This window comes from Sesamum indicum, linkage group LG6 (genome assembly GCF_026168435.1).
Source record: "Sesamum indicum cultivar Baizhima isolate 11 linkage group LG6, ASM2616843v1, whole genome shotgun sequence".
NCBI classification, from domain to species: domain Eukaryota; kingdom Viridiplantae; phylum Streptophyta; class Magnoliopsida; order Lamiales; family Pedaliaceae; genus Sesamum; species Sesamum indicum.
This window is the reverse complement of record NC_142662.1, coordinates 26,940,988-26,960,133: the sequence shown is the minus strand read 5'-3', so window position 1 is coordinate 26,960,133 and position 19,146 is coordinate 26,940,988. Positions and strand designations below refer to the sequence as shown.

Here is a 19,146-nt window from a genome sequence, read left to right as displayed (position 1 = left end):
TAAAATATAACGGAACGAATATTTGTATTTCGATATGAATAAAATATTAAAAATTATACGAAAAAATATTTAATATTTTATTTAGAAATTTACATTATTCTGAATATATAGATCATATGCAATATAACTTATTATAGGATTTGGGAATAAAATAGAGGACTAAACAACTTATTTGCTAGTACAGCGTAATAAGATCGATGTAAGAAAATAATTAGTATTATCTATATATATTTTATTTCTTTGTGGTGTTACTTTTATATAAATTTATGATTCGTGTTGAAGCTGATTTATTTGAAAATATGTTAATGGTGGTTGATTTAATTTGAGTGTTTATATTGTGACCGTGAGATGGGAAAATGCATTGAAATACTCTATTGTTGTATGATGTGTTGTTGGTGTTGAAAATGAAAATATGTCAATATTTGGTTTTACGTCACTAGTTGTTTACAATAATGGTGATATGTGAAAACAAGAGAGTGGTGAAAATTAAATATAATTATGATGTGAATACCCCTTTATGTTGTTTAATAGTCTATGTGGCAAAATGAAAAGGAAAGAGTTATGATGCAATATTAAAAGAATTATGATGCGATAGTAAAAGAGTTATAATGCGATGTAAAAAGAGTTATGATCCGATATAAAATAGCTATGATGCGAAATAAAATTGATGAGCCGGCGTGTCAAGAGAATTATATATAAATGGTGAGATTGAGTTGGTGAAGTTGAACACTATATCACCTCATGATAAGCAGACTATTAAATGAGGAGCTGAATTGTCTTGTTATGAATTGACTATATTGTGTAATAAAGTTAGCTACATTGGAGTTAAAGTGATTATATTATGTACATGTTGCTTTTTTGTTTTGTCTAGACTTCATTTAATGTACATAATATTGGATTATGCTGGTTCTTTAGTTGATGAGTTGCATGCTCAATCTGCTAACATTTTTCAGGAGTAGATCTTGAGGTATCTGCCTATCGAGGGCTAGGTCCAAACACTACATTCAATCGGGTCAGGCCAGTATGCGATCTTCTCCTCATTTGTCGGTTAAAGTACAAATCACGTTTTGATTGTATAAAGAGAAATTAAAAATGTGAGAACTACTTATGATAGGTTAACTTATTGTGTTTGTTATGTGCATATTTATATATACAAACATGGTTTACTTTAAGTGTGATGTTCAGGGGAGATATAACTGTAGTACAGATAGAGGGTGCTACATAACGGGCCACAACAGCTAGTATATATATATATCTTTATCTTCTTATAAATACATAATTATTATATTGAACTATAAAAATATAATTTACTCATCTATAATATTACAAAAAGAGTTATTTGCATTATTCCTTATATCCAATTCAATAATATTATAGTTCAACCTCCGATTCAACTTAGTCAAAATATAGTCGTTACTTTGGCCAACGGGCGTGTGAGTAAAAACCGAATGCTCCTACTTTACCGTTGGGAAAATAATTTATTGGAACCGCCTCAAGTATTCTCTCACACCCATACATATAAATGGAGGATGCCCGTCAAATTTCCCTGCTGTTCTACGTACTTTCTTCTCCGCCTAGGGCATGGTCCTTTTCATTATCACCCTTCAAATACGCCATCGTCCCCGTCACGTTGCCGGACCTCCATTGATCACCAACGTGAGACCCTGTTGCTCTAATGCTCATACCCGATAAATTCATCCGCATTGTTTTGTGTATTATTATGTTGTATGCGTACGTGTTGAATGCGTGTGATCTATGTTCGTTTTGCGATTGTTGTTTTGATGCTTGCTGGTGATTGGACGTAACGGGTTGGGGTTTGAACTGTTTATATTTGTGAGTGACATGCGAAGGTACACTTTTGAAGTTTTGGAAAAAGAGTAGGGAAGTTTTTTATTACTTTAATTTACTTGATCTTTTATGTGCATGTGTGCTTCGTTGCTGTGATTTATGGTTGTTATTGCCTTGCGTGCTTTGCCACTGAAGAACTCTGTAGAATTTGTGCACAGACCAAGACATAATTTATCCACCTTATTGGATTGCTTTTCGGTTGATGCTCCAACATACTGGTATTATGCAATCAATGTTGATCATGGCATAACTTGAACAGCTTTCATTTATGTTTTCAATTGACTTCTGTTGTCTGAATTGGACTCATTCTGGAAATTGGATTTGATGGTAATTGATTTGAGTACAGGTTTCAATTATTTTTACATGATTAATGTTATGTATAGGCTAATTGTTTACTTTATGATTGGATAAGAAACCACTTTTATTGTGATTAATGTCATGATTCGGATTTGTTTTATTCAGACTGCAGAAGAAGTTGAGTGAAGATGACAATGAGTCAAATGAAAACTATAGAGTTCGATGAAGGCTGGAATTTCATGCAAACAGGCATCGCAAAATTGAAAAATATTTTGGAAGGGGTTCCAGACACACAATTTACCTCTGAAGAGTATATGATGCTTTATACGTATCTTCTGTCTTTGTTTAGATATGACTGGTTTCACCCCCGGGGAACAATATATATATGTATATATAATTTATTGTTGCCTTTGTTTTCATGTATGCATTTCTGTTCTGGATGACAATGAATTAGAACAAGGTCATTTTTCTAAGTTGAGTAATTATCCTTGACATGAAGCACAGCACGATATATAACATGTGCACCCAGAAGCCGCCTCATGATTATTCTCAGCAGCTATATGATACGTACAGGGAAGCTTCTGATGACTATATGAATTCCGTATGTAACCTCAGTTGTTTAATTAGTTTGTTACTTTTGCTCCTTTATGATATACGACTGATCCTATCTGCCATAATGTGCCTGACGTGTTGATTACATAGTATCCAACATACTCTCCTTTCCACTAATTTTTTCAAAGGTCATCTGTCTTTATACAACATAAACTGAATGGAATTTTAGTTTTAAACGTCATATTTTTGTTCAATTTAGAACCATTCTTTGAGCATGAATTTGGTGCTAAATTAAGCTTGATCAAATTTTTTGAATTAAGTAAAGGTTTCTTTGCTTGTTCTAGTTTGTATCATTTGTCTACTTTTGGTTTCCACTGTGCAGACATTTAATGGTTTCATTGGCTGCTGAGATACAATGCTTCATTTTCTGCTTCATTGTTTTGTTTATTTTTCCTTCTAAGACAATATCATTGTCTTCTCTAAGGATGTTTTACTTTATTCATGCTGGTGCATCGATTGTCACTCTAATCTTTTCCACTGTTTTCGTTAATAGGTCATGCCATCTTTGAGAGAAAAGCATGACGAGTTCTTGTTGAGGGAGCTTGTGGAAAGATGGAGCGATCATAGACACATGGTCAGGTGGCTTTCACGTTTCTTTCACTATCTTGATCGATATTTTATAGCTCGAAGGTCGCTTCCTGCGCTGAAAGAAGTTGGGCTGGCCTCCTTTAGAGATGTGGTTGGTTCTTGTCTCCCACCCCTTTTTGCATCAAGATGTGGTTGTGTTGTTTTTTTTCCTTCTTCTTTTACTTTGATCAAGCATATTCAGTTTCTGTGTTACCTGAAATAATTTAGTTCTCTTTACATTTGCATGGTAGGCTTACCAAGAGTTGAAATGCAAAGCTAGAGATGCTGTTATTCCTATGGCAAGGGCTTTTCATTTCATATGGCTTTTATGTTTATTGATTGTTGTGCAAGTTTTATAACCATGCTTATATGGCAGATTGATCAAGAACATAAAGGACAGCAGATTGATAGTGCTTTGCTGAAGAATGTACTAGATATATTTGTTGAGATTGGAATGGGACAAATGGATTATTATGAAAATGACCTTGAAAGTGCAATGCTTGATGATACAGCTGCTTACTATTCACGAAAAGCTTCAGACTGGATTGTGGAAGATTCGTGTCCTGATTACATGTTGAAGGTGCATATCACCATTTACTCACTTTGCCCCAATACATTGAAAACTTTTCTTTTTGTTAATTTAGCATCTGTTTATTGCATGAACAACAGGCAGAGGAGTGCTTGAAGAAGGAAAAGGACAGGGTTTTTCATTGCTTGCATTCAAGCAGTGAGGCAAAGCTTTTGGAGGTTGGTTTTTATATTCTGTTTTATTTGAACTTTTGACCCAGCGTAGAAAAGCATGATGGATTGATAAATCTCTCAATTCTTGCTCAATTAGTTGATGCCTGTATCATTTCAGAATAAATTGGTAGTAGATAGGAGAGCTTTTCTAAATGTTGATTTCATAATGAATATGCTAAATGACAAATGCTCAAATAATTGAAGTAGGACCGTGAATGTGAATGATTTAAATTGAGCGTAATCTGCTTATTTTGGACGAGTGCTTAAAGAACTTGCTAAAATATACAAGTTGATGCCTTCACTTGCAGCCCAAGAAAGGTTTCAGTGGTTGCTTATCACTTTGGTGTAGGTATGAAACTGACTGAGCAGGTTTATCCAAGTTTTATGGCATTAGATTGCAGTATGAGCATTCGTTCCAACTACTAGCAAAATGAAAGTATGATAAAATTTGTTCTTGAAATAGAAATATGGCTTTGGAAAATTGTTCCATCCTCTGCATGTTAGTTTCTCATGTTTTCTGGTTGTTTGCTGCAGAAAGTGCAAAATGAATGTTGGTACTATATACCAACCAGTTATTGGAGAAGGAGCAGTCCGGATGTCATGTTTTGCTCAGAGATGATAAGGTCTCTTGCTTTGGTTGATAATTTGATGACTTTATCTTGGCTTGTCTTGAAAAGATAGATATCTGACCTTATACTCGCTTTTATCAATGGGTTTTAGGTGGAGGATCTTTCCAGGATGTATAGGCTCTTCCAAAGAATTCCGAAGGGATTGGAGCATGTTGCAAACACATTCAGGCAGGTTTGTGGTATTTCAATGTTTGTGAGATATCTCCGACGCTGTCAGTCATTGTTAATTCACTAATGCTTATGATGATTGCTTTGTGCAGCATGTCACTGTTGAGGGCATGGTTGTTATCCAGCAGGCTGAAGATGCTGCAAGTCACAAGGTCACTCCACTGAACTTTTCAGGTGATCTTAACATCTTTTGCATGGCATGTAACATTTAATTTTCTTATATACACATTGTGAGCATCCTTGGGACTCTTGAAATTACTGTGAAATAACTTGTGTCTCATTCTCATGATGGTCGTTTATTCCTTTTCCTTTTAATTTAATAATGCATCCTTTGAAATGTTTTGTCGAAGTTGATATGTTTCATTTCATATTATGCCCTGTGTCGTTGTACTTGGACGCTAATACGAATTTCTGGTGGCCTAAAGATAGAGAAAGCCACTGGAGGACAAGAGCAGGTAAAACACCATTTGTTCATTTAACACTTCTGTTTGGTATGGCTGGTTGGTTATGTTTGCTTATTGCAGGTCCTTGTGCCAAAAGTGATCGAGCTTCATGACAAGTATTACGCATATGTGACTGATTGTTTTTGCAATAACTCCATATTTCACAAGGTACGAGTTCCATGTTAAATTGTCTATTTAATTTTTCTTGCTTCTTTTATTCTGCTGTCTTATGGATTGAACACGAAGGAACGATTTTTTGGATCTGGATTTGATCATGTAGGCTCTCAAGGACGCCTTTGAGACCTTCTGCAACAAAGTTATTGGTGGCACCTCAACTCCAGAGCTCTTGGCCTCGTTCTGTGATAATATTCTTAAGAAGGGTGGGAGTGACAAGCTTAGTGATGAAGCAATTGAGGAAACTCTGGACAAGGTATTCTTTCCCCATCTTTGGTCAAAGTTCATTTGGGGACCCTCTTTTACATTGAAATTTAATTTAATTGTTTGTAGGTGGTCAAGCTCCTTGCCTATGTCAACGATAAGGACCTCTTTGCTGAGTTCTATAGGTGATTAATTGTTTTCTTACTTGAGTTTTGTCAATTAAATAGATTTGATGTGTAATTGATGTTCACATTTAAGTCCATTGCATCACCTGTCGATAGAAAAAGGCTATCTCGTCGGTTGCTTTTTGACAGAAGCGCCAATGATGACCACGAAAAGACTTTTTTTAACAAAATTGAAGCAGCAGTGTGTGGTCGATTCACTTCAAAGATGGAAGGAATGGTGAGTTATGTTTCTTTACTATTTTCCACTATATTGCAATAGTGACTTAAGATCTCAACTGTCTGTTTTTCCGTCTAGGTTACTGATATCACGCTGGCAAGGGAAAACCAGACTTGGTTCCAAGAATATCTTAGCAATAATGAAGCTGCTAACCCTGGAATGGAGTTAACTGTCACTGTTCCCACAACTGGATTTTGGCCAAGTTATAAATTGTCTGATCTGAGCCTTCCTGCTGAGATGGTGTTATCCTTTTCTTTGGCCAACAAGTTTTCCAACTTCTTGCCATTTGTTATGTCTTCCTTTTGTTTTTTGTGATGCATGAATATCTAAACATTCTTCTGGCAACTCCTGTTTCAGGTGAAGTGCGTTGAGGTTTTCAAGGAGTTCTACCAAACGAAAACAAAACACAGGAAACTTGCATGGATTTATTCTTTGGGGACCTGCAACATAAATGGGAAGTTTGAGCAGAAAACCGTTGAGCAGATACTTGGAACTTTCCAGGTTAATTGTTTTTGAATTACTCCAGCCATCAGCTACTCTAGAAGCCACAAAGAGGAGGAGGAAAATTGGATATCTAATGCGGATTTTGGTTTTTAAAATTTATCAGGCTGCCGTGCTGCTGCTGTTCAATAATGCAGATAGGCTGAGTTATTCAGAAATCACGATTCAGTTGAATTTGGGTGATGATGATTTATTTAGATTGCTTCAGTCACTTTCATGCGCCAAGTACAAGATCTTAAATAAGGAGCCAAATACGAAATCTGTGTCTACAAATGATTATTTTGAGTTTAATTCGAAGTTCACAGACAAGATGAGGAGGATCAGGGTTAGGAATTTTTTTGATGTCTTGTTTCATATCTCCTTTTTATCTGCTTCATTCTGGCGAAGGTTCTTTCTTTCTGGTGTTTCAGATACCTCTACTCTCTGTGGATGATAGGAAAAAGGTAGTTGAAGATGTTGACAAGGATAGGCGTTATGCGATTGATGCTGCTATTGTTCGCATAATGAAAAGCCATAAAGTTTTGGGCCATCAACAGCTAGTCTTGGAGTGCGTTGAACAGTTGAGCCGCATGTTCAAGGTAAGAGAGACATTTTTATTTCCAGTGATGTGGAAGATGACCAGCAGTAATTCAATCTGGATGGTGATTTTATCATGGCCTTAGATCTTCATTTTTGTATTGTTAAATTAATTTGTGCTTTTTTGTTGTTTGTTTCAGGATTTATTTATGCTTCACTTTAGTTGTCTAGTACCCTTGTTTCTTTCACTTGTAAACTATTTTTATCCCTTCTATCTTGTCAAATGATACTCCTGCTTTTCAATGGAGTGCTGGTAGGATAGTGTTTTCTTTTTCAAATAAAGTGCATGCTTCTTTTTGCTGAGAAAATCATCACTGTTGGGTCCGGAGAAGGGACCGGATGGGGATAGTTCTAAAATGGAAATTAGAATTAAAAAAAAACTTCTTTTTGTGTACACCTTCATACCTATAAGCAGTTTCCTACATAAATCGCATTCTGCCGCCTTGTGTTGATTTGGAATTATTTGTAATACAATATATTTTTGCAGCCTGATTTTAAAGAGAATTGAAGATCTGATAACACGAGACTACTTGGAAAGAGATAAAGAGAACCCCAACTTATTCAGGTATTTAGCTTGAAACAGATTTCAATATTGAGAAGCTGCTTGGGGGTTCCAGTTTTGCTTTTGCAGTTGATTTAGCTCAAATCCTTGGAGAATGTCGGCACAAATCAACTACCGCAGCCACTTCACTAATCATTAAATCAGAAATTAGAGCAGGCCTCTCTTCTTCTTTCCACGTGGTCAGCTTGGCAGATACACTGTTACCATCGTTGGTAGATATCAGAATTGGGACCTGCTGTGCATTCTTGAATCCTTTTTCAGCAAATGCCTGTCTATCTGGTGCCATATATGCCTATAGATATGCTAAAAGTTATTCACTTATTTGATAATTATATATAGAATCTTGATTTGTAATACATTTTTCTGTACAGAAGTGCGGGTCGTTAGGGGCTGTTGAATTTTTTCCTTGTCTTGTAGAATTTTTCTGTACAGAAGTGCGGGTTAGAAAATTGCAAATTAGATGTACTTACTTACAACATTAATTCTTAGCCAAGTGTTTGATGTATATTTAGCGTCCATGTTTTTTTGTTTTATCCAAAACTATGTAAATTGTAAGGGATTTACTGTCACAACAGGGAGAAGTACTACTTGCTTTCTCTTTCTCAAGAATGGGTAGAATGTCATGTAGCATTATATCTGTGTTCATGTCTGATCTTTCGTTGCAAATAGTATTGTTATTGTTGTTTTTGTTAATTAGTGATGGAGAGATAAGTTTGACATTGGTCATTTCTCCACCGGCTATGATATAAGCAGAGCAGCCGTACTAAGATCTTGACATCACAGTATATACGAGCATAGAGAGAAATTAGGGAAACCAAACATATTTACTGAATAGAGGGTTTTGTTTTCTTTGATGTAATCCTCTCCACGGGAGATATCTTTACAGGAAAAGTAAAATCTTTCAAAATTTACAGGAAAATGGAATGCAAAACTTGCCACAAAATTGGTCCAAAACAAAGAGGTTAGAAAGCCCAAACTTTCACAAGAATAAAGACAAATTAAATTGACCTATATGTACTCTTCAGAATCCTGATGCATCTCCTGTTACCTGGCACCTGCACCAAAAATCATTTAATTAGCATCAAGAATGCACTCCTTCAAAAGTGCTTAATCCCCACAATCTAGATACCGAGAAAATTTGATATTTGCTTAGTGAAAGGGATCAACACATGCACAAACTTATGAGCTGTAGTTTATTGATGAAAAACAATACCAGAAATTCTAAATTGGATACAAAACAAAATAAGAACAAACAATGCCAGGTCTAAGTTCGTACTTATTGCAATATTTTGTTATCTCAGCAAAGGAATGAGAGAGCAATGAAATACCTAACAATTGCAGACGTTATTGAGCATCACTATCCAGAAGGCCACTGGAACAAGGAGTTGCATTGCTTCACTGATTTTGGCTTAAGGATTTTGGAGAAACTCAAATGGACGAAGACCTTTCTGTAATTGCTAGAGAATCCACTACTCATAATACTCACGTATACACCTTCGCGTATCACTTCCAACACATTCATCATCTGGAAGTATAAATGACTTACTATATTATTGTTCAATCCAGATAAACATATTTCGGCAACTTATTCCATCTATGTTGACATATAAGGCAGATTCAATCAGGGGCAAGAGTGGAAAATGCATGACCAAACCTGCAAACATCAAATCATGCATGATAAGAGCCAGAAGAAAAAGGCTGGATTATAATCTTCAGAGAGTATAATGGTCAATGGAAATTAACCTGATGATGTAATCCTCTTTCCTTGACTAAATTTTGCTGGATCTGGGCAAGTCACCAGGGGCAACTTTGACTTATGAGCTAGGGATGAATTGCAAGAGTCCTGACCCTAAGTCCTCCTAGGATCCAACTTCCATAGATTGCGGTTCGGGATCACCTTGTAACAGTCCTGTATCAAAACATGGGAGGCGATATGTACTCAAGTTCCACCATCTCTAAATGATTCAGATGGGCTTTGGATCAACTGAATGAAGGTCATTTCTTCAGTCATATACTCGATCATGCACCATGCAGAAGTCTTTACCAATTGAATTGAGGCCCTTATTCTTGTCAAAAGGCAGCTGTATTAAATAATGAAAGAGGCATTGTGAACTCAAGTATAACTGTACAGATTTACAAGGGTGATATCCTGATGGAACGGGTGATAGGATGCATTGCATATTATTCAGTGAGAAGGAGATCTTTTGAATTGTTTTTCCTCCTAGATCCCATGTAGAATGTGGAGACCAAAATTGGAAAAATGCCAGAGGCAGTTCAACGGTTGATGGCTTCCATTGCAACCCGAACAAGGCGCAACAAACCCTCAACATCTTGGAAGTTGAAATCAAGCGCCTTTTTTAGTGAAGAGATACCCTCCTTATGCGAGGTTTCTCCAAGTCTTGAAGTAGCCGCTGTGAAAGCAATTCTTGATTTCCTTGAGGCTTCCATTGCAAAGTTAACATCCTGTGCCTACAAAAAGCAACACTGAATGTGAAATTTTTTTACGCACTAGATATACACAGAGTGAGTAGTGAGTACAGTCGAAGCGCTCAGAATTTCAAGGCAACCTTTATTGCATCTGGATGATTGAGAAACCTATATATTGATTTCCATCCAGAGCCCAATAAAATAATTATTCTGCTACGGCTAGTTGATTATTCTAGGCATACTTACAAAGTTTAGAATACGCAAGAAACCAGAACGACTCCGTGAAGTGATTATATGGCTTCCAGAAACTAGAGGAGAACCGACAACTTTGGCTAAGGCAGCCTTGTCTGAAGCTGCTTGGTGGTTCAAGTTGTCAACATCAGAGGCAGAGGAGGAAGGAGATTCGCCTAAATGATAATAATAAGTGAGAACCATAATTAGCACTCTCAAAGCTGTTGCAGGTTATGAAAACTAAATTAGAAAGGTTAAGAAATCTTTAAAGCAGACACAGAGAGCAATCTGATTGTTGATTAAATTCAGCACAGCTTAATTAAACAAGCTTATACCATAGAAATCCATTCCACAATAACTCAGCGGAACAAATGTGGATTACTATTCGACTTCCTGTGTTTTACCTGCCAATAGTATAAGCAGAGGTAGCACTTGACAATGGTGTAATAACCAAATGCCTAATTATTATCCTAAGGTGAATCTCTGTCACAGTTTCAATTGAGAAGATAAGGGAACCAGTAGCAACTTGGTGATTTTGATTTAAACCATATCACAAATGAATATTGCATCTAGCCTTTACCAGGGGGGACAATTTGTAGAGCTGTCTGCAACTCATTCCGGTCCCTGTTTGCACTGGTATGTGACGAATATATAACTCGCATGTAAGCAACCTCCATGCATTTATACGCCAAAGCAGCAGCAGCCATGTCCTTCGACTTTTCATATTCATGGGCACAAAACCTAGCAAAAAGTAACTATTTAAACATAGAGAAATGCTATCCAGTTACTCCATTTCTGTTGGGGATTAATCACTAACTTAAACATGAGATATATGCTTCAAACTGACTTGTATAAAAACAAACATTTAATGCTTTTAAAGGATTGTCCATGAAGAACACAAGAATGTATCATACATGTTATAATCACTGAATAAGACCACTTTTCAATAAGTAAAGCAAAATATTAGCTTTAGACAAGACATTTAAACAGATAAATTCAGTTCCCAAAATCAGAAGCATAAAGCATAAGACACATGCATAGTCCAAATTCTAGGTGGTTATAGTAGCTTACTCGCAGAGCTTTGCAGTGCTACTATATATATGCATTGAGTGCATCAAGTCATTATGCTTTGTGGATTCACTGCTTCCAGATTCCAACAAAGAGGCTCCGTGGAGGAATTTGAGTGCAGCTTGGAAGTAAAAACCATTGCTGTCGGTGGATCCATTATTCTGTAAAACAGAACCCTGTTATGGAATGTTGAGAAAAAGAGTAAACTATGCCAGAATCACCAAAATGTGAACAGACCTTAAGACGATCAGCCAGGTGTTTGAGGTCCTTTGCCTCTTTTAAAGCATTATTAGCAGCATGACTAGAGGAATCCCTTCGAACAGGACTTGAAGCTTCAACATCCCGAACCCTATGAGAATTTGGAGTAGGATGCCTTATAGGTTTTCCATTTGTGTTTTCAGCTTTCTGTCTCTGGTTTGGTGCCTTTGGGGCATCTACATTATCAGTTGCATCATCTGTCAAACATTTTACACCAATTTCCTTCTTAGATACAGAAACAGGGTGGATACTGGCAGCAGTCTCAGTCTGAACTCTTGCCAATGGTGGAAGTGAGTTTGACTTCCCACTCCCACATAGTTCAGCCTGGTTGCTTTTCTTGGGTAATTTCTCATTGCCATGCTCCGATTGAAGATTATGCTTCTTATCGTGGTTTTTGATAGCATCCTGTCCATCATGACCAAGTTTCTTTTGGCTTTGTCCTTTACTGCTCTCTCCTGATGTTCCTCCAGCTGTATCTTTCTTGCAAACAAGCTTATCACCCTTACTAGGAGTGCCAGATTTATCGTCGGGCTTGTTTCTTCTACTCTTTGACTTCTCCTCATACAAATGCACTTGATCCAAAGAATCATGTGAAGGATCAGAAGCCTTGCTATTAAATTTATCTAATTCAGATCCAGAAGCATGAGTCTTGTCTTTAGAATGAGAAGACAACCCCTTCCCAGATTTCTTCGAGTGAGATCCACTATTATGAGATTTGTTGGTATTTGGTCTCTCTTCAGATTTACATTGATCAAAATGTTGTTTTACACTAGCATACTGATTACTCTGACCCAAATGATCATTATAGACATCAGTAGCATGATCATTGACAGTGAGCATTGCATCATTTTTCACCGCTCCTGTTCGGTCATTCCTCCCCTCTTCACCACATGAAAGCCTTCTTGGACTAGCAGCAGCTAGAGAACCAGAATCACGAAAATCATCTTTACCAAGAAGTTTCTTGCTAGTTGATGTAACCTTCTCAGCCTTGGGGAATCGCAAAGGAGATGAAGAAACTGATTCAACCGGGGAACCTTTAACTTCCTGGCCACTCGTTTTGTTTCTATGTGAGCCAGATACCTTGGAAGAGCTGGAATTGGCAGCAACTGGAGGCTGTAAAGAACCCACATCACTTTTCAAATAATCCGCCGCCTGAGTGTTGCATAGATACTGCCCATTATGCTGGTCCTTCATACCCCTACTTTTTCTCTCAGTTCCTACACTAGCTCTGGTTCCATCAGTGTCTTTTCCCCCCGACTTTGAAACTCTAGCTTTCTTTTCTTTCCGGTGATCACTTTCACACATTTCTTCCATAAAATCACCAGAGTCTAGGTGACGTCCTGAACTAGATATGGGTTCTGGATGAGTTTGAGAACCATGTAGTTCCTTTGCTTTCCTCTTCCTAACAGACTCCTTCTCATCACATTTTCCTGAACGGAGCGAACCATTGTCTGAAGTACCTGGAATATGCATCATTTCTGAGACCATATTTGTCTTTGCTTCACCACTCAAATCCTTGTTATACTTGCGCCGATCACCCCCTGATGTATTATTTGACAAACTGGTAGAGGCACGACCTGCTTTTGAGGGAGTCCCACCATTGTCGGAAGTGCAATTTTCATCATCAAAATGTAATTCCTCACTTTTAATTCTTTTAGAAGCTCTAGAACCATCCGTATCAGCCTCTCGCTTGCTTCTTATCTTTAAGCTTGTACCTTCACATGTCATTCAAAGACAACATTCAGATAATTCGAGAAACAAAAGTCCGAGAAGCTCAGACTAGAATTGATAGATACGACTAACATGCATAATCAAGCTGCATTTATGGATTTAGAAAAAGCGCAAGGTGCTTAATAATGATATACCTCTATCAGAAGAGTTGACAAGTGATTTTTTTTCTTTTTTAATGTCATTGTACTTCTCAAGTCCACTACTTGATTGTCGCATATGCTGATATTCACATCCATCTGGAGAAGGTGACAGGTTGCCGCTGTTCAAATTACTTATTTTTCCAGATGTTGCGAGGTTCTTCTTCCTTGAGTTAGAGGATTGAGTAGAACCATCATAATCATTTGAATTTGCCGCCTTAATTGACCCAGGTTTCTTCTTCCCACTGATTGTGGCGGTGTGGACAGCAACAGTTTGGTGCTCTTGATCAGGGTACCTAGCATCGACTGAGGCCATTCCAACTGAAGTCACAACACTATTATTAGGTTGAATTTGTTGATTCTCAGAAGCAGGGGCAGAAACTGAAGCAGCAGGATGGTAAAGGGCTCTTAAAGCATTAGTTGTCTCCTCCTCAGGGATGCTACAGCGGTTCATTCCAGGCCTATTGGAATTGTAGAACCGTAAGTTGTCTATATTGAAGAACTTCTACACACACACACACACAAATACATAGAGAGGCATAGCTCTTGTCAGAGGCTCCAAATTTCTGGCTAACAAGAACTATGTAACAGTTTGACCATCAAGGCAGTAGTTGATAATTTTCAACTAAAACCATTAGCCTAGTGATTAGAGAGATAAACTCATCCAAACATGTTTGTCACGTAAATCAGGAAGAGAGTATACATAAAATTGATAGAACTTACAGCCAGGTAAGCATCCTACAAAGCCATTTATCAGGAAGACTCTTAGGATTTGTACCAAGTGGAAGAAGTCTCCACTTTTGACACTTATCACATGAGACCCAATCTTCATTAACCAGAGGAACCATTCCTATTGGAGCTTCAAAACTTGGCCCATTTCCAGGAGGAGGCAAATGAGAAGTAAATCTAGGATATTTTTCTGCGGAAAGTGGCTTTTCAGAAATTTTACCACTGTATTTGTCCTTTGATGTGTTACGATCTTCGCTTAAACTTCTTTTTCCAACAATTTGTGCATCTTTTAACCTTCCAGAGGATGTCATTTCCCCTGAAATCGATTCATTATCATCATCCTCAAATCCTACATCTCCAAAGAAGTCCTTGTACGTATCCCTTGGTTTCTCATGGTCCTTCTGGAGATCGCGTGAATTGTTTTTAGAGACAAGGCCTTTAGTATGAGGGCTCTTCCCACTTTTAGGAGTCAGAGAAGACTCAACCACTAATTCATCTTTTGTCATATATGCACCTTGAGCATCTATACTTTGAGCTACCTTTTGTTTCCTCTTGGCCCCAGTAGATGACTTCTCACGAGCAGGTTTAAAACCTTCCTCACTAACAGATCCTCCTTTCTGAACAACTGCCTGTTTCGACAGACCAGTGGGTTCTGCAGCACTGAGAGCTTTACTTCCTTTAGAGACATTTGACTCAGATTGGTCCAAAGCATGAGATTTTTCGGCCTTGCATACATTCACCTCAGGGAAAGCTGCAATGTTACTTGCAAGATTTCCCTTTCTAGATTCGAAAACTTGACCTGGTGAACCCATCCTTCCTCCCAACTTCTCAATTCTGCCAATATCTTGGGCAGATTCACTATCAAAATGTTCCTTCTCTGTGAATGAAGAGAAGATTTCTCCCTTCGCTTCATCTTTCAGAGCATCATGTTGAGAACTCGATAAAAGTGGAAGTTTCAGAGCATTAGAGACAAGTTCCTCACAACCTAAAGTGTCAATATCAGTATCCTTTTCTTTCTTCAAGAGGGAAACAGTATTATCCTTATCGCCGTTGTTTTTCGGGTTTGTTAATTCAGTGGAGAAGGCATCATCCTTTTCATATGACTTCAATTTTTTCTGGTCTAGAACTTTCTGATTACTCCTGCTAGAAAGAGATCCATTCACTAAAGTCCCAGAACTTTCTCTGTTCATCTTGTTCATGGATTTAGTTTCACATCTTCCCCTAAGCTTCATTTTCTCTGTCAGATGAATCAGATCTTCCGACAGAGGGGATAAAAGTAGTTCCCCAGGATACGATGTCATAATCTGCTCCAACACAGCAGCAATGAAAAGTTTAAAATTTTATTCATAAAGAAGTGTTCATCTAACTCCAACACTTCGTAGAGACCAATAGGATCATTTACCTGAAGAATACTGGTGGGTGATTCCTCTGGCACATCCAAAAGTTTACCACATTGCCCTCCACTAGCTGCAGGGCTGTCATCCAACGAAGATGATGGAGAGACTACAAGACCGAGCCCACTGTAGATTTCAGCATTCTTTTGTGTCGGCAAATTTTCAGAGCCAACTTTGATTCGGACCTTCAGAGTTCTCTGATCAGAAGGATTTACAGATTTCTTACTGACTTCAGTTTTTAAGCTGGACCCTTCTGCATGTCTATATTGTAGGCAGCCATTGCCTTTCAAGGTATTTCCAGCAGATGCAGCTTTTCCTGAAGCAGCACCAGACCTTGCTGATGGAGAAGCACTTGATGAAGCTAACGAGTTTTGTCTTTGATCCTAAATCAGAGAAAAACTCAAACAGCTTAAGTTAATCCTGAATTTCATGTCCCACAATTCATTCTTGTTCCTTTTCCAGATGAAGATAATGAACAAAAAGCATGTGCATTTAGATGTATGAGAACCTACCTCCGAATGTAGCTTTCTTGGGGATCTTGGTGAATCATAGTTACGGACCTCCGCTGGACTCCTTGTATGGGACCAAGGTGGTGACCTCTGATAAGTGGGTAGAAATGAACCATAGCCACCAAACTTTGCCCCTGTTAAGTAATTCAAGTTTGTGATCAATGCTATGCATTCTCAATTTTCACATTTATATAGTCCAAACCTTCACATGATACTCTTTTCAACTTACCCAAATTCTCAGCTGAAACACCACCTTCAAAATCTTTCTGGAAATGCCCCAAAACATTTTGGAGCTTCTCCTCCTTCAGAAAAAATACAAATTGAGTAAGAGTCAAATTCAGGGGGGAACAAAATACATTCCACAAAAATACGCTTCATAAGCCCAAGGGGCTAAGTTCTACTTATCCATTTCCTGTAAGAATTCAAAGAAACCAGACTTTGCATGACAGATATCGATTTTCTTGTCATCTTTTAACCACTTCGATTCCTGTCGTATTTTAACTACACATAACTTGCATCAAATGATTCCACAGGCATGGACGTCCTTTCTGAATTATACAGAGATCACATATAGAACGCACAATTGCCCATCAATAATAGTAAGTTAATAATTAACAATAAAGAGCATTAATGATTTTCTACTATTTAGGCAAGTTATAAATTCACCTTTAGATACTGATCAAACCCGAAATAAAAACAGAGCTTGCTGATCAATAACCATGATAACGCCAGTCAACAGTAACTACTTGGCAGGGGTTATACAGGTGCCTCGCGACTAAAAAATAAGGTCAAAATAAATCCTACTACATCAAATTCAACATTACACCAAAAACTGAAGAAGTGGTTTACATGGCCAAATCAAGATGCATAGAGGAGAAAATTCGTGATACTTACAATGTAAGAGAGAGCAATATCAGGGTCAATGGTGGAATCTTCCTCCTCATCACGATAACTAAGAGCCTCTCCTTCTTCAAGCTCAGTCTCCTCCATCTCTAATCCTAACCCTAACCTCTTTCTCCCATCTCTACTACCCACAGATATCATCAAACAAAAATAAAAAAACAATAATAAAAACTTAACAACAATAAAAACTCCTCAAGAAAAGTTAAGCTTTTCTTTTCCACCGTTACTTTTCTCCGAAAATCTCAAACACCCTTATTCCAAAATTGGAGACCCTGAAAAACCCAATAATGATTTTTCCTGATCAGATTTATACTTCGATTTCTTCACCTAACAGACAAAGGGAGGGGGGAAAAAAAAAGAGGCTTTATTTCTCGCAGTGGTATATATGCGCGTGCAGCAATACACACTCGAGGAAGACAAATTCCCATAAATTTCCACAGCTCTCTTTGATTTACGTATCGTGGAAAATAGATCGTGTTATGCGATCTCCCAAGCTCAAGACGATGAGCAGAAAAGAAGTAGAGAGAGAAAAAATTTAGAGAGAGAGAGAGAGAGAAAAGAAAGAAAGAGAATAGACTCTGGTTTTGGGGTACAGCAGCCGCGTTTTGTTTCTTTTAGTTTTTTTTTTCTTTTAGTTAATAAATTTTCACTTTTTTATGCTTAGTAAAAAATTGAAAAATAATTAATTAAAAATAAAAAAATCGGAATATTCCGAATTAAAATTTAGTTTGGGGAAAAACAACTGTTTATTAGTGAAATTTCTGTTTCAATCCAACGGCTTTTGTCTGTGAAGATAAAACCAACAGCAGATTTGACAGAATACCCCCACCATCTCTTCTGGCGCGTGTCACGCGCCTTCTCCCTGGGATGATTATTGGCACTTCCAATATTCTGTCATTTATATTATGTTTCCATGCTTTATTATATACCACCGTTATTATTTTTTTTCATTAATTACACTCCCCTCCCCCACCCTGATATTTGATATAATTAGATGTAAATTCTCTATAATTTAAAAAATTACATCTAACACTTTTGAGATTTATTTTTGTTTAACAAATAAGTACCTTCCCCAAAACTCACTAATTTTGTTGATAATTAACAAAAAATTGAATAAAAATTTATATTTACAATCGACTGATTTATTACCGATTTATTGTAGGTCAAATAATTTTTTTCAAACTAAATTATCCTTATACTGGTGAAAATATACCTCGTCACATTCATTAAAACGTGAAAAAATATAAGAATAATTTGATCATAAAAAAATTCATTTGACCTGTAATAAATCAGTAATAAGTCAATCAAAGTCAAATATATATATATTGTTAATATCAGTAAATTTGGTGAATTTTTGAGTAATGAATGAACTTATTTGTTAGACGGAAACAAACTTTAAGGATGCTAGATATAATTTCTTAAATTACATGAGGTCTATGTGTAATCACACTAAACCTCATGAGATGATAGTGTAATTATCCCTTAATTTTATTTATAGTATATACGTCGAGCTTATGACTTTAATTTCGTGTAACACATTGTCTATTTGGATGGACGGCTGGATTGAAACCTATAATTTTGAATTTGAGAAAAATACAAAAAATTTCATATGATATTGTAAATTAATAAATTATCTTTATATATAAAAACAACAATTTTTCTTCCTTTTTTTTAAAAAAAGAGAAACAATTTACAAGGATTTAAATTCTATTTTTTTTCCATACGATGATAATTAGTCACAATTTTTATAATTGATTTAATATCGTAAAAAATTAAAATTTAATAACGTGGGAATCAACACACAAATCATGACAGATTTAGCTGCATCAAATATTTTTTTAATAAAAATTCGAACCTAATATTGTAAGTGTAGTAGCGTTCAACTGTCAATCAATGGGTTGCTGCTGCCCCAATTCAATTAAATTTATTTTATTGCAAACTTTAATTTTTACAATATAAATACACAAATAAAAAAAATATATATTTATAATTCTTTTTTCTTTGAGATTTTCATAAATTCTTGATCACACTAAAA

General features: G+C 36.7%; 2 protein-coding genes across 2 annotated transcripts; one reads left to right on the top strand and one right to left on the bottom strand.

Moving 5' to 3' along the window:
- Nucleotides 1-1,522: 1,522 nt before the first annotated feature.
- LOC105163167 (cullin-1) lies at nucleotides 1,523-8,342 on the top strand. The gene is given in 22 exon segments (XM_088882076.1): nucleotides 1,523-1,656; nucleotides 2,311-2,473; nucleotides 2,650-2,746; nucleotides 3,251-3,436; nucleotides 3,576-3,623; nucleotides 3,701-3,904; nucleotides 3,994-4,071; nucleotides 4,600-4,612; nucleotides 4,615-4,688; nucleotides 4,786-4,866; nucleotides 4,955-5,014; nucleotides 5,288-5,317; nucleotides 5,387-5,473; nucleotides 5,586-5,735; nucleotides 5,813-5,868; nucleotides 5,965-6,085; nucleotides 6,164-6,325; nucleotides 6,443-6,586; nucleotides 6,693-6,911; nucleotides 6,997-7,164; nucleotides 7,650-7,657; nucleotides 7,659-8,342. Coding segments are annotated over 21 exon segments (2,208 nt in total). The 5' UTR covers nucleotides 1,523-1,656; nucleotides 2,311-2,333; the 3' UTR covers nucleotides 7,741-8,342.
- Nucleotides 8,343-8,529: 187 nt separating this feature from the next.
- Nucleotides 8,530-17,703, bottom strand: LOC105163168 (cysteine-tryptophan domain-containing zinc finger protein 3). Its single transcript, XM_011081415.3, has 13 exons — nucleotides 17,103-17,703; nucleotides 16,438-16,510; nucleotides 16,212-16,342; nucleotides 15,708-16,082; nucleotides 14,300-15,609; nucleotides 13,574-14,037; nucleotides 11,688-13,423; nucleotides 11,454-11,611; nucleotides 10,963-11,123; nucleotides 10,398-10,558; nucleotides 9,468-10,193; nucleotides 9,053-9,378; nucleotides 8,530-8,779 (listed from the first exon to the last, which is right to left on the bottom strand). Exons 1-11 carry the CDS (start codon nucleotides 17,250-17,252, stop codon nucleotides 9,999-10,001), a joined length of 4,914 nt encoding a protein of 1,637 aa, XP_011079717.1. The 5' UTR covers nucleotides 17,253-17,703; the 3' UTR covers nucleotides 8,530-8,779; nucleotides 9,053-9,378; nucleotides 9,468-9,998.
- Between the last annotated feature and the right edge of the window lie 1,443 nt (nucleotides 17,704-19,146).